This window comes from Sprattus sprattus (genome assembly GCF_963457725.1).
Source record: "Sprattus sprattus genome assembly, chromosome: 3".
Taxonomy (NCBI): domain Eukaryota; kingdom Metazoa; phylum Chordata; class Actinopteri; order Clupeiformes; family Clupeidae; genus Sprattus; species Sprattus sprattus.
Window position 1 is genome coordinate 51,459,041 of NC_137922.1, and position 15,929 is coordinate 51,474,969.

The following is a 15,929-nucleotide window of genomic DNA, read 5'->3' on the forward strand; positions in this document are numbered from 1 at the left end:
GCTTCAAGGACTTTAAAAGGAGTGACTCGGGTCCATCAGGCCTAATGATGACAGCCGTTCATTCTCCAAAGGGAACAATAAAGGGCAGAATCCTTTAGAGTTTTCGCCAGTGGGTGCACACTCAATCTCAAAGCGCACGTGGAGTATCTCGGCCTGTCATGAGCAGAGCAAACCTTAACAAGCGCTGAAATATTAACCCCCCCCACCCCACATTTGAATATTTAGCACCTGGCGACAGCATCAGCTCTTTTGATCTGTGCTTTTAGTGGCAGCACGCTTATATCTGAAGGGGATATATTATGCATTTATGCAAAATGAATATGACTGTAGTTTTAACTAGATGAGAAGCTCCCCTCTCCCACCTAACCACCCACTCACTATGCATGCACCCCCCATTCGCTTCGCAGAGGCATTGTAGCATGTCTTACATCTGAAGTAGAGAGACCCTCTCTGGTTTATTCATTTTGAACAAAGGTGTTATCACCAAAGCAGTGAGAGTCCTTGTTTTTAATGTGATAATGTAGCTTAATGTGATACGAATGCCTTACTGTACTCTCTGAGTGCTAAAATCGCTAAGTGAAACCCCATGAAAAATTAAAAGTGCACAGCATTTTACCACAGAATGTAATTAGATAGGGTGCACCGGTGCTGCCTTATAAGTATCTGCTGTACACAGTAGGGTCTCACTTTATTTTAAAAGTCTGTAAGGCAATAAAATGTTTGATTCATAGAATGTCTGCCAAATTACTACATTTAAATGCAAATGTAGGACACACACTCTTAGACTTGGGGTAAGAATAAGGTACAAGTTAAGAGAAAAGCTTGGCCTGGGTGTGCACTTGTGTGGAATTCACGTGTGGAATTCAAACAGGATTTTGTGTGTATGTATATATATAGGTTTATGGATGATTCCTGAGTCTTTCTGGAGAGTCTGAAATATGCCCTAAAGTGTTGTCCAGCCTTACCCTATCCATTGACATGCATGTTTTCTGCCACCTCCAGGGCTGGGTTCCTGCCCCAGAACGTCCCTCTGCAGATGATCTGCTACCTGCCCCAGGAGAAGGAGTTCCTGCCCTGGCACGCGTCCAGCCGTGCCCTCTACCAGCTGGACAAGCTCCTGGACCGAACGGAGGACTACAGCCTCTTTAGTGTAGGTGAAAGCCCCACATGGTCCCAGCACAGATGTTCCTGACACAACAGTTCCCAATTCCCAGGGTGAACTAGCCACGGTTGCACTTCATGTTAGGTTGCCCTCGGTAGTAAGTACTCAATATGGAATTAGATCATTAATCAGTACTGCTGGTTAAATTAATATTTATAGATTATAGATTTAGTACAAATTAGTACAGTGTGCTTCTTATATTTTATTTGAATATGTGGTTATACTGAGGGTTTGGTGTAGGGGTTGGTTTAGTAACATGCAACAATATGACGTAGCTTTCTGTAATAAACCTAGTATATTGTAATAAAACCCTTAATAAGTCCACTGTGTCTGAGTCCTGCTGTAGGAGGCTGCTGCAGTCTAGATTGAGTATATATCTTAGTTCCATCACTAAGAGAAGGGTAGTTCATTAAGTTTTTATGGGAGCTTATTTGCAACATAGCTCTCCTGTCAGGCTCTCCTATCCTATGAAATGGCAGTTGTTTGAAGCAGAGCTGAGGCTATTATCACTCTGCTATTTGCAGCATTCTACACTGCCTGTGAGATGGGGCTGAGTAACCTACTCCTGTCTGGAGTCCAGGGTCTTCACCTCCTCTCCCTACTGGAGTGCTGTCCTCAACAGCAGTGTTACAATGCATCAACAATGGGTCTTATAGCCTTCTCTCTCTGTCTGTCTCTGTTTCTCTTTTACTCTCTCTCTATCTCTCCCTTTCACTTCTGCCTATGTTTAGCATCCTATCTCTTCCACTCTCTTCCTCTCACTCTCTCTTTATCTCCATTCCTCTCTCTCTCTCTCTCTCTCTCTCTCATTCTCTCCATGACTCAGTCGCCTCTTCCCACAGGAGTTGTGACTCACTCTCGCTTAGACTGCCCTAATGGAGATCTCCCCTCACCCCCTCACCTTCCACGGGAGAAAGGGCTGCGAAAGTAGCTTCCTGAGTCCTCCCTCACCTCCTGGGGGCGTAACCCCCCATATTGTTTGTTGTTTATCTGTCAAAGTACATATGAAGGACTTGTGCCAGCTGTGGTAAATAACAACCCCCCCCCCCCCCACACACACACACACACACACACAAACACACACACACACACTCTGTGGGTGGCCAGCCAGGTGCCTCGTCCGGAATGTTCTGCACGTTTCTCCCCGACGCTTCGCCGCCGTAGCTGTGAGAGCATTAATCCCCTGGCATGGTCAGCAAACCAGGCAGCTGAACGCAGGGAGAATTAGCACAACAAACACGCGCAACACGAGCGCCATCACCTCCTACCGAGTTACTGAACATCTTGTGTTGCCAGGTGTCTGTGCTGTGTACAGTATATGCAAGCGTATGTGTGTGTGTGTGTGTGTGTGTGTGAGTGTGTTTGTACATGTGTGAATATGTTTACATGTGTTTGTGTGTGTGTGTGTGTGTCTGTAGTGTGTGTGCGTGCACGTGTGTGTAGGTGCACATGTGTGTATGTGCGCATGTGTGTATGTGCGCATGTGTGTATGTGCGCATGTGTGTGTGTGTTTTGCCAGAGCCATTTGCCACACGGTGAGGGCGTAATTTTTAATCACACTCTCCTCTCAAAGACGCACCGTGACAGACTGTCGCCACAGTGATTTATCCATGACATCACCTACTGTGTTATTATGGGATGCAATTCAGAGGCCACAGAACTGTTTAGCCTATATGAAGCTCCTAATGATTTCATGCCTCCTTTGTCACGCTTTCACCCTGCTGTGTTCAAGCAGGTGTGGATGCAGATCAGCCCGTTCATTGCTTGTCCAAACATTTACCAAATAACCACAACCTAATTTCTACACATTTCTACACATCTGTTCACACATCCTATATCCTTTTGTTTACAGGACTATGTACTGAAGCAAGTGGCTCCCAAGTATCATAAGCTGGGGTGGCCGACGACTTCTCCTGATGGTTCCTTCATGCAGTCTGCCTATCAGGCTGAGTATGTGATGTTTCCACTTACTTTGCTTTTTGTTGTGTGGGTTTTATACAATGTACAAAAAAAATCATCTATACTTGTGTACTCTGTATTTTTGCAGACCTCTAAGTAATGCATAATCTCTCTTGCTTTGTCTTCTTTCTACCATCCTGTCTTTTTTCCTTTCTCTCTTGTTGCCTTCACACACACACACTCACACTTACTCTCTCCCACACATACACAAACTCTCTCTTTCCTCTCCCTCTCTCTCTCTGTTTTCCCTCTATGTCTCCCTCCCAGAGAGCTCCAACGGGAGGTGATCATGCTGGCGTGTAGTTTCGGGAACAAACACTGCCATCGCCAGGCTGTGTCTCTCATCTCCGACTGGATCTCCAGCAACAAGAACAGGTAAAGATGGTTGGAGCCGGCTCCCATATCTCACTCCAGCTACAGCCCTGAGATGTACACCCATACAGCCTGCATACACAACAAAGGCTACCATAGAACATGCATTCACAGTATTGGACTACCACACAGCTTGCAAACACAGGACAGGAAGACCATGGGTTATTCATCCTCAATATGCGAGTGCCATGCAGCATTCATTCACATCATAGAACCACCATACAGCTTGCATACACAACCTTTGAGTCCATATGCAGCTAGCATTCACAATATAGAGTGCAGGTTGCTTGGCAGAGCATAGGAGTACCATGCAGTATGCATTCACAATCTGCTGTGCCACGCATCCTAAATGCACTATACAGAGTAATACCCAGATGGCATAGGCTGTGTAGGAGTACCACGTGACTTGCGGCGTATCCCCCGGTCCACAACATGTTGGTTTCTTTTGTATAGCAAGTCCCATGTTAAGAACACCCTAGTGTCTTCATTATGTGTACTATCATTACCATTTGCCATATGTTCAGTATACCCTAGGATGTGCTTTTGTACACCACTCTAAACCAAAACAAAAATGAGAAGAGAGAATTATGGTGCCAGGTCTTCGGTTGCTTGTGGGAAATGACACGGTTGTAGTGCCTCAGTCACTCCGTTACTCTGGAGGTTTTGTCGTTGGTTGCCGCTGGCAGGAATTTTCAGAGATCTGATCAACAGGGCCACACAGGAATTCTGCCAACCTTTTACGCGCTCACAATGCCAAGTGTCCATGGAAACGCTGTTTACTTTTCTAATTCTTTTTCTCTGTTGCTCGTAGCGATGCTTGCGGTAGAATTGGTAATCCTCAGCTTGAGCACACGGGTTCTCGGCAAGCAGATAGTAATGACAAAAGTAACGTTCAGGGGATTGGAGGCATTGGTCTAGGATTTTCAAGGTTTCAATTTCCGTGTTCCCGTTGTGCACATTCCATGACAGCCTGTCACCAAGGGCCTATGCTTTACCTCTGTTTTATACAGAGTGTGTGTGTGGGTACACACAAGAACAGACATACACAAACACACAGGCACATACATGTACAAAGATACTAGTAATCACGCACATACGTACATGTACACAGATACTCGTAATTACGCACATACATGTACACAGATACCGATGCACACAGATACATGACAAACAGAGACACCGTGCTCCTACACACAGACATCCCACTCCTACACGCCAGATATCTTGTGCCTACACATAATCAGAGATTCAGATGCATTTTCTACGCAGAAACAAATGAGATAGATTCCACCATCCACCCCTGCCCTTCTCCCTTACCTCTGTTTTATATATTCTCTTTGCATATTTTGTCTCCAAGAGTCTGGATGGAGAAGAAAAATAGAAGATCAGGACAGGAACGAGTTAGAATCTGACACCACCACAAAGAGCCTCTGATATGTGGTTCTGTGTCTCATGCTTTGCTGGGAGTATGGTCACATTTACACAGGCTCTGCAGATAACTGCAGTCTAGACCCATGCATTAGCCCTTTTCCAGGAATTGCTAGTGCCCCTGTGTTACCCTGGTTTCAATGATACATGAAGGCCTCCAAAGACAGACATGCTCTCATGAATAACATGAAAGATATTCTATTAAAATATTGAAGCCGTCATGATGTGCAATCGCTACTTTTTTCTTTTATGGCGTTAGTCAAAATGGCAAATGCGGTGACCCCCTTTGCGGGTTAAGGGAGGGAACTGACAAGTCATTTAGGATTCGTGAGCAATTAGTGTCACGTCGGCACCCTCCGTGTCCTAGAATGGTCCTCTCTGGTGTACGTCGTCCTGGCTGTAAAAACCTCTGTTTGATTCCAGAGTCAAGGACAAGTGCCCAATAAAAAGATAATGCCTTTGTCCTCTGCATTTATGAAGCGGTTGGGGAGAGGCAAGAGGGGGGGTGTATAATGGGTTTACAGTTGGCCTAGGTGGTTATGTTCCTCTAAACTGCTCAGGCAGTGCAGTCAGTGCCGTGAGCATCTAACTGTGAAGAGCCTTTGAACATGTATCGATGAGGTCTAAAGGAGACATTTGACAAGTACACAGGTAGTTGTTGCAATGTAGTAGGAGTCTGGATAAGTCAGGCCTATAGCGGTCCTGTTTCCGCCAGAACTATACCCTGGAGATGACTTAGGCAGGACTGTTTCCCAAGCCATGCGGTCAGAGCGCAGCGATTAACATTAGTGAGATGAGGCTCAGTCGGTGATTAGGCAACTTCAGAACCACTGTAGTGTGGACAGCGCCTTCAGTCGTGTGGATTTGTGTATTCGTTGGCCCTTACAAAGTTCACCACCATTGTTCATGGACATCATCTTACTCTGATTGGATTAAGGCCAGGCCATTTGCTCCAAGTTTTATCCAAGTGAACTCCCGTTACTGATACCATTGATGTAAAAACAAACTCCAGTGAAGAATTACGCTACAGCGAAATGCACTGAATGTGTGTCAAGGCAAAGCAGGCTGTGCTGTGATTAAGTGTAGCTCGAACTTTCTGTGGCAGAATTGCAGTGTACTTTAGTATGATGTACGGCTACTTTTTTTCAATACTTTGTTTCTCACAAAGAGATGAATCTGTATAGGAATATAGCTCTGATTTTGGATCGGCTTTGCTATCTCAGTTTCTACTTGAAGGTCAAGCTTGCTGGATCTATATTTAAGCAGAGTCTCTTTTTGAGTTTTCATCTGTGAACTTGTCTTGTATGATAATGTCTTTAAGGCCACATAATCTTCTGGGTATGAGATGTAACTTCACCATTCTTTTTTGTCACAATGATAGTCATAATATTTTCTACATACAAGAAAGAGAGAAAGAGAGAGCGAAAAAGGGAGAGAGAGAGAGTAAAAAATAGCGATCTAAAAGACTGCAGTAAAGTGATTCACTTTTTTTTGAAAGAGTGAGCTTACTCTACTGATCTTATCAAAGCAAAGACATATATGGCTATATGAACCTTCATACTGTCATACTGTCTCGTGTTAAATTCCCCTGGCAGCTCAGGCCAAAATCAGCAGACCTTTATCTGTTTCTGAGAGCAGGTCTGCAGCTCCTTCTCTGAATTGCCAGCATCCTTCAGCTGGTTGAATGTCACCTACCTCCAGTCTTGTACAAATGTTCTGGCCACAAGCGTCCATACCTCCAACGCACAAGGCTGTTTAGTCTGAGCCAAAATGGAACCCAAGGCACAGTAACTCCATGCTCAATTCCAAGTCTCTATATCAGATCATATAATTCACCCATAGGGGACGTTTGAATCGCATGCAGCCCTAGTTCCGCAGAGGCATGCTATATGTGAATGTTAAGGTCACCGCTGTCTGAATTCATGACTTTAATGCACTGGATATGATGGCCAGCATGCCAAGGAGGAATCATATAGTGTCATAAGTTCTAAGGCACTGGTGAAGTGAAATGAAATAGTGCAGGGGGCCCTGGGCTGATTTTTTTATGTCCTGTTCATATGTAGATGGGTCTCTAGATCATTTGAGAAAGAAATTTAGTCTGTCTTTATTTGAAAATGCTGTATGTTGCATTCTCTCAAAAGCAGCTTGGTAGAGATGTACGGCAATAGACAGGAGATGGACAGATGAGGTATTGGTATGTGAACTCTTCAGAGGTCACTCACTATGAAATTATTCTCTTGTGCAAGGAATGTTTTCAGGGACATTGAGTATTGTCAAAAACCTTGAGTATGTCCCTGGAACTTCTGTGACCTCCTTGTACACTCTCTCTAACATCTTTTGAGGGCTTTTTGCAGACTAAGAAGTCCACCTCATTCATCTCAGTTGTAAACAGGGCCATTTTTATTTTTATATCTCAGCCAGTGGATAAACAGCCACTTTTCATCAGTACTACCCAGCATTCCGCTGAGCCTGTGCTTATATATCCCTCAGCACCCTCGCAATTTAGACTGACCTTTAGGGTGGCTGGTAACCATCATCCGAGGAGAGGAAGTGGCAGGATGGAGGTTTTAAAAAATAATTTCTGGTGTTATTTGGTGTAATTTATTTTTGTGTTTTAAACCATTATTTACAGTGTTTTAAAACAAAGGCATCAAGCGCAATTAGGTATGTTATACAATAAAGGAATTTATTCTGTCTAAAAGGATGTACATAGATACAAAACAAGTCGATTGCAAATGCAGGTAAAAAGCAGAACTTTTTCTTCACCTTTTGTTTTTGTTGGAGATTCTGAGGGTTAACCACGTTTGAGCAATCTCACTTTAAATCTGAGGTCCATCACTGATGTCAGGTTATCACCAACGCCAGATGGTGTTTTAAAACAACATTAAAATAGCTGTGGTGAACAGCAGAATAAAAAAAAACAAAGCTTTCCCTAGTCGCTCTGAATAACTTGAATAAATTGTTTATTTTCTCTCTCTCTCTCTCTCTCTCTCTCTCTCTCTCTCTCTCTCTCTCTGCAGGATCCCACCTAACGTGCGGGACATCGTGTACTGCACCGGAGTCTCGCTCATGGACGAGGATGTGTGGGAGTTCATCTGGATGAAGTTCCACTCCTCCACCGCCATCTCGGAGAAAAAGGTTCTCCTGGAGGCCTTGACCTGCAGCGACAACAGCTTCCTTCTCAACAGGTAAGAACCTCTGTCATCCTAATTGTTGAGAATTTATGCTTCTTAAAGGTGCAGTCCTTGATTATAATCCATTACTCTTTAAATTCTATAAATTCAGTGAAATTCACCTCATGTTCCTTAAGACATCTGTTCAGTGTGTGCGCTCATAACAATACAGGTGGTAGACAGTATCTCAGACTGAGCCATACACTATTTCATCCAATCAGCAATGTTGCTTCAGGAGCACAGAAGAATGCAATTTTATTGACTGTTGAAATTCAAATATCACCAACTTTTTGCAAGGATCGATGGCTTCTCCTTTAACGTATTCCCTGAACATATGGCACTGTAACACGGCCCCCTTTACTGAAGGCTTCCTGCTTCTGTCTATGCTAATTGTGTCAGGAAGTGTCTCAAGAGAACTCAGAGTTTCCTTAGCCCAGCCAATCACACTTTAAATTGCCTTAGCAACAGCCCCCTTCTGTGTGGATGTGAATTGCGATGGATAATCCATTTCATCTAAATTAATTGAAGTGCACTGGGAGAACGCTGGTAATAGAATCAGCAGAGGGGGCCATGGAGGGAACAAACACCCACCTGCTGAGCTGTTCAAAGGGGGTGAAGATAGTTCATCAGGGCCTCATATACATTTATTCATTTAGCCTTGGTAACTTACAGTGCAGTGCAGACAGACATTTTCAGCAGTGTATGTGTGCCCCCTAGCCATTGGACTCGCGACCTTTGTGTTGTCAGCACTTTGCTCAGTTTAGCTGCAGGAGAATATGGAACTGTAGCAGTTGTTATATTTCACAAATGTAAGATGGCTTGTAGTCGTTATGTGTCCAAAATATGAACTAGTATAGTCATTATATGTCGGCAAATAAGAAATAAATAAGATGGTTCAAGAATCTTGGGTGATTCTTCAAAATACCTTCAGGAAATTGCAACATGTACAATTTGGATCAGACCCCTGAACACCTCTGAAAAGTTGTATTGGTTTAGTCCTAGGTCATTTGTTCTCATACCATCTATGTCCTCCTGAGTCATGCAGAATTGTGTGGGAGCGGGATACAGGCTAGGTGTGTTAGCTCTGTGTGTGTGTGTGTGTGTGTGTGTGTGTGTGTGTGTGTGTGTGTGTGTGTGTGTGTGTGAATGAATGCTTGTTGTGCACCTCCCATGGCCTAGTGGTGACACATCTGGTGTGGGTGTAGCAGCAGGATAAGGGAGGAGAGAAGGTGAAGGATTACCTCCTCCGGCCAGCCAGAGAGATCCCCACCACACCCCAGCATTGTTACACAAACACACTCACACACACACACACACACACACACACACACACACACACACACACACACACACACACACACACTCCTATCCAGCCACACACACTAAATGTCCGTTCTGATTTCCCTCCCACTAGTCGTTCCAATCGTTTCTTTTATTGTTTTTTAGTTTTTTATCGTTTCAAACAGCTCAGTAGCACCATGATCAAGACTCCAACCTAGGTTGCCATGGCAATGGGCTGGTGACATTTTTCCGCTGTGCCCCCCCGTCCTGTGGATAACCTGTAGCCATTACAAAAACTACACGTGTTCCATTGTCATTATCCGATATTCCTGCTTACTCTTTTTAGCACATGTATTTGCATGTATTTGACCACAATTGCACTCTCCTCATGGTGTTACCTTCTTGCTGTAATAGATCCCGGCCACAGTGCTTTGATTGGCTCTAGCAGACACGCTTTGTTGGCTGTCCATCACGGTGAAAGCTTGTTTGGCTTTCCTGTCAAAGGCCACCGCACATAATTATGCCTCATACGGTTTCGGCAATCAATTACTTAACTGTCATACACCATTAGGCCACCTGCCAGTCGCTGGGGAAATAAGAGAACCATAGTGTCAAGTCCCATAAAGGCTAAGTAGATTGCTGTGGGTGTTTCTTTTCTTTTTGGGAAGGAAATATAAAAGAAGCAAGACTAGTTCTGTGTTCTATGAGAACAATTTAAGTCTGAGATTGTGTCTTTAAAAATTCCTCTGTTGAAAAGAAGTGTTTGACATGGGTAGAATAGGATAATTGGCACACGCACAGCACAGCACACACACACACACACACACACACGTACACACGCACGCACGCACGCAAGCACGCACGCACGCACGCACGCACGCACGCACGCACGCACGCACGCACGCACGCACGCACGCACGCACGCACGCACGCACACACACACACACACACACACTCACACACACACACACAAATGATATGAGATGATATGTACCACATCCAACTAAATGTCTTCGTACAGTTCTAAATCTCCCCTTATGCTCAGAATACTAACATGGTTCTCACAACACAGCAGTCACCTCTGCCTTCAAATAATTCTGATTTACACACTCTGGGACTAGTCAGGACCCTAGTCAGGACTCTGTATTTCTGGCATCTGGGGCACAGCATCGTCCACTCTAGTCTGAGGCTGTGGTGTGTCTGGGGCTCCCGGAAGCCTGTTTCCCAGCAGTGATGGGTTGATTTACAGGACGGCATGGAGGGAAGGATCCTTTTTATTCTCTTTTCTGTGCCGAGTAACAGGTGGCCTCCTGCTGCTTCCTGAGCGAGAGGAGAATGAGAGGAGAAGAAGCTCAGCCAGCTAATCGATTTAAGCCACGCTTGGATTTCACAGAACAATGTACAAGTCCAAAAATAAGAACTCCGTCTCATATTAGATCAAAGTCTCTCTCTCTTTCTCTCTCTGTGTGGAATAGAGTGATGTGTGTGTGTGTGTGTGTGTGTGTGTGTGTGTGTGTGCGTCTTATATCTGTGTGTGTGTGCCTTTGTGTATATGAGTTTGTGTATGTTTATGTGTAGGATGGTGGAAAAGCCTTGTGCACAGTTTGTGTGTGAATGTGTGTGTGTGTTTGTATAAATCATTGTGTATGTGTGTGTATATATGTGCTTGTGTGTGGGTTTCTGTTCACGTGTGGCATGGAGGAACAGGCTGGCGCACTGAGGCGTTTGACTATGGGGCTCAGATAGATGGGCCCTTTGTCCTCAGTATTGATTTCTGTCCCATCGGCACCCTTGAACTAAATTGTATCCCTTGCCCCCATGTTTTTATATTAATGTACTCTGCAACCCAGTACGATGGATAATACCTGCCCTGATAAACGAGTATCGAGCCTCCAGAGTGTGTGTGTGTGTGCGTGTGTGTCTGGGGCCACTTCAGTTCTGGTCCTGCAAAACTGCTACCTCGCTCCTTTGAGATTCCAGGGATCCTTCCTGTTTCAGACCACTCAGAATCCCCTCCACACACACACACACACATACATAAATAAATAAACCTATCTAGGCAAGGTAGGGGAGCTTGGTAAGATCCCAAAGGATGGTTTGTGGCGTGGAGTTTGAGCGTGGGCCTCAGCATATGTTCTCAGCAGGAGGTATTATTATCACACAGCCGTAACAGGATGCCTTTTAATTAGTGTGATAAAAGTTAGGGTAAAAAACGAGTATATACGCCTTAGCACGGTGAGACAAGACAATCAGAGTGTTAGCAATGCTGCATAATATGCGCTGATGTTGACACACACACACACAAACACACACACACACACACACACACACACACACACACACACACACTCAAAAACACCCCTCTGTTTTCCCTCTGGAGCTCTGAACCACAATAACACTCCTGTCAGTGTGTCATTCCCTCATTGGTGTTAAATCCAGGTGAGTATCCTGTGGTGTGTTTTCCCAGAAGGATGCCTCCTGTGAGGTGTCAGTGTCCCCTCACTGAACTCAAATTGGAACTGAATCCAAGAGGAACTACGTGGTTCTGGGAAAGACAAAAAAAACAGGGAAACATGACCCAGAGAAAGAAAATGTGGCTCCCTAAGACCACCGTAAAGCAATTACCCTGCATGTAATTGGAAATTGGAAGCTGGTTCTCTGTGCCAGACTGCTGTCATCTGGTGTAATTCATTTTTTCCCCTCTCTTTTTTCCCTGTGTTACAGTAATCTCTTCTGTTTTTTTTCTCAACCTCCTTGAAATTTCAAAAAAGTGAGATTGATTGAATTGGCATGACAATTTCTTTCTGGAAAGTCCATCCCCCCCACCCCCTGATCCTCCAAACACACGCAAACACTCCAGGTAAAGCCATGACTGCAAAGCCTCAGCATTTTGAAACGGATGGTGATGACGTCACATGTTTTTTTTTTTATATGAAAGAAATGACATATGACGACGTACTGCAAACAGAGGCTTTTGCGCACCTATGTAGTTGGACAGGTGCTTCGCAAGTTCGTTGTTGTATTAACGTTTGTTGGTGGAATGGACAGTAGGCAGGAACTGTCTTTTTTTAACACTTGAATTACATCTTCACTGGGATAATATAATTCGCACCTGTTCGACTACAGATGTGTGCAAAAGCGTCAGATCAGAAGTCAGATTGCCGTCAGTGTACGGGATAATTTACACTTAGATTGACGAATACCATAACAAAGAGTTTAATTTTAAGGACAGCCTGCACAGCTAGCATCGTAAATAGATTAGCACCTAACCATTCCGTGGCGGCTGTGAATCAAACAACACAATATATGCAGAACTTAAAACAACAATTGGTATATATATACTTTCTATATACATCACAACTCCGTAGAAACCTTTACCTGAAGACGTGTTAATGGTACAGTCCATTCAAGGGGTGTTTGAATTTTAATGTCAGTATATTACTCATAGTAAACATCGAACGCATTTAAGAAATAAGAAGACACTTTTAAACACGCAATTTGAAGAATAAATACATTATTTTCGGTACCCCCCAAAGTTTCATTTTAATGCCATTTGGGGGGTATTAAGTCTCAATCGGGACCGTCAGACCCCCCCGGTACCCCCCGTAATTCGAACACTGCCTTTACACCATTTCCTTATACTGTCACTGAACACTTTGGGATTCTTCTCTCTGTCTTGTTCTCCAGGCTGCTGAACCTTTCTCTGACCTCAGACCTGGTGCCAGACCAGGACGTCATCGACGTGATCATAGGTGTGGGGAGAAATCCGCACGGGCGTCACCTAGCATGGAGGTACTTCCGAGACAAGTGGGACACACTGAATGCCAGGTAACGCCTCAACACAGCACCTATCAGGCCACACAATATAACCTGTCAATGCATTTCATCCCAGGCTTCTTCATTAAATGGACATTAGATATTCACCCCTGAATAATTGATAAAATCCTCATCATTATTCATCTGTTGTACTTTAGCGGTCAAGTCTCAAAAATACGAATGTTGGGTTTTATGTGTTCATTTGCGCCGAGCGTCATTAGTATTCTGTGATGTGACGCCAAGGCCTCTCACCTTTGCCGTCTCTGTGTTTTTCCACCCCCGCCATGTCTCTCTGGTGTGCAGGTATGGCGAGGCCTTGTTCATGATTTCCAAACTAATCAGTGGAGTGACGGAGTTCCTGAACACCGAGGTTGAGCTCTCTGAGGTATGTGTCCTTCAGACGAGTCACGTGTTCTGGCCCTCTGGCTTATCCTTCCTTTACAAAACAGTAGCAGGTGCTGTTCCTTACAAAAAGGTTCAGGAAGCAACCCATCAAAATGATAGACAGATGCCACTCATCTGTTTCATCAGGAAAATTAAACAGTTTCCTTGCTTGATTAGCAGTTAAGCTTCTGCATCCCACCCCTTCTAATTCTGTTATTTTCACTGTTAGCACCCGTTTAACCCCCAAACAGGCATACTTAAACCACGGATGGGGTGCTAGGGGTTTCAAGACGTGAGACAGTTATCAAGCAAAACATACTTTTGACACCCAAAATAAACTGTCATGTGTGAAAAGCATAATAATGTGATTGGTGTGTAGCCACAGCACAGCCTGCCTATGGACTCTTTTTCTCTATGGTATTCACGAGATGTTTAAGTGAAAGTAGATACAGCCTTGAAAGCACTCTGCTGAGGTGCAGCCACACTGGAGTAACACTCACCACCTGCCAGGTGTTATAGACACGTCCATGACTGAACATGAGATGTACTCTATAAATTCTCACTTTGGGTGCAGGATGGTTCCTTTCACACCAGTCACACATTCTGTAAAGGGCTGCAATCTCGCTACATCTCCAATGTGCCGTTTAACCCAGGGATTTCATGAACTTCAATTTCAATATTTTCATACATTTATAATGGTCTATTTTCTATTTTTACAAAAGATAAACATCAGTAACACAGAAAGACCTGTTACAGTTCACACTGTAAATGTATGGGAACAACATATTTTTGGAACAATGCATATTCTGGCTTATATCTCTCCTTTTCAAAGCTGGAATATTGGCTTTTGTAAGCAATAACAGTATTTGGGAAAGCAAAGGGCTGGGTTTAGATGAACAGCCTCACTGTAAGGTTATTTACTGTGAGTCTATACACACTTATCGCTAGAGGTCTTCTGAGAACATCTCTCTCTTCAGTATTTATAAAAGGCTGTTTATGTATTTAAAGTCCCAACCCCAGAGATGTTTTACATTCCAGTCGTATCATTTGCTCTCAGAGGCTTGACTTGTCACTAATTGGCATTAGAAATTATCTTGCCTTTTTGTTTTTTGAAGATCCCAATCACACTGAGGCTCTAAAAGCCTTTAGTCTCTGACAAATACGCATTTATCTTCACTTCAAACATGGAGATGAACCTATGAATCACTAATACCTTTGTTTGTATTCATTTGCAGTATTTTATAGATAGATTTTTGAGTCCTCAGTAATGTGTCCTCGTTTCACCTGCATCCTGTCACTTGCATCATCATAATAAGGCGATGTTACTTTTAGCAGCGTGTATTATATATAGACGAATGTGAACTATATTACCACATCTACATTCACAGTGAAATAGCCGTAGCAGCGAATTTTATTAATAACATCTCAGACTTAGCTTTACAATAGTAAAGTGTCAATGCAACCAAAAAACTACATGTTTCAGTTCTACAAAGTGTCTACAAAGGACTGAAACTGTTGTAGAGCACAACTCATTCAGAATGTGAAACAAAATAGAAAGCATGTGTATTAGAGCAGCACAGTGATGCTCTCTCTCTCTCTCCTTCTCTCTTGTTCTCTCTCTCTCTCGCTCTCTCTCTTCTCCTCAGCTGAAGGACTTCATCCAGACCAGCAGTGGTGGAGGGGCTGTGGCAGCGTTTGCCCGTGCCGTGGAGATTGTGGAAGCCAACGTAAAGTGGCATCGGCTCTACGAGCGCCAGTTTTATCAGTGGCTGCGCAAGTCCCCCAACGGTTAACACACAGTGGTCGAGACCTATTTATAGCATGGTATATCTCCAAAGTATTTATAGGCCAATACAACAAGTGGCAAAGAGGAATCAATTTGGGACAGAAAATAGATGATTATGATTTGTTCCTCCCCTAACCTCCCCCCCCCCCCCCCCACACACACACACACACTAGCAGCATAATACCAGATCGTGAAAGAATGGGAGAAAAAGATGGAGGAGTTTGACTCTGACATCAACCTCATCAAACAAGTGTTAGCCAAACAGTTTGATTTTCTAAAATATTGCATGGTGTTCATCTTTGCAGTTTTAGTTTATAATTCTTTTTCATTGATTATTGTTTTTGCATGGTTTTCATGCCCAATTGGTTGACCAGCTTCTTGCCCTTCATGACCCTGACAGAGACTGGACTGATGAAACTCAGGTCATCTCTTTAGCCTAGGAATAAAAAAAACAACTTATGAAACAGCAACCCAACAAACACTGGATGAAGACATTTTCCATCTGCGGAAGAGGACAGCACAGTGTTACATGTGACAAGCACAACTGGTCTGTAGTGACAATCGGTCT

General features: G+C 43.8%; 1 protein-coding gene across 1 annotated transcript in view; it reads left to right on the top strand.

Annotated features, from left to right (window-relative positions):
• LOC308362400 (thyrotropin-releasing hormone-degrading ectoenzyme-like) overlaps window positions 1-15,368 on the top strand; it is a gene marked incomplete at both ends in the record, with an annotated part of 130,477 nt that extends 115,109 nt beyond the window's left edge. Inside the window, 7 exons of the mRNA XM_080835018.1 lie at window positions 1,003-1,150; window positions 3,015-3,112; window positions 3,389-3,496; window positions 7,942-8,109; window positions 13,063-13,203; window positions 13,495-13,576; window positions 15,222-15,368. Of these exons, the coding sequence (XP_080691144.1) occupies window positions 1,003-1,150; window positions 3,015-3,112; window positions 3,389-3,496; window positions 7,942-8,109; window positions 13,063-13,203; window positions 13,495-13,576; window positions 15,222-15,368 (892 nt within the window). The remainder of the gene's footprint in view (window positions 1-1,002; window positions 1,151-3,014; window positions 3,113-3,388; window positions 3,497-7,941; window positions 8,110-13,062; window positions 13,204-13,494; window positions 13,577-15,221) is intronic.
• Window positions 15,369-15,929: the final 561 nt, after the last annotated feature.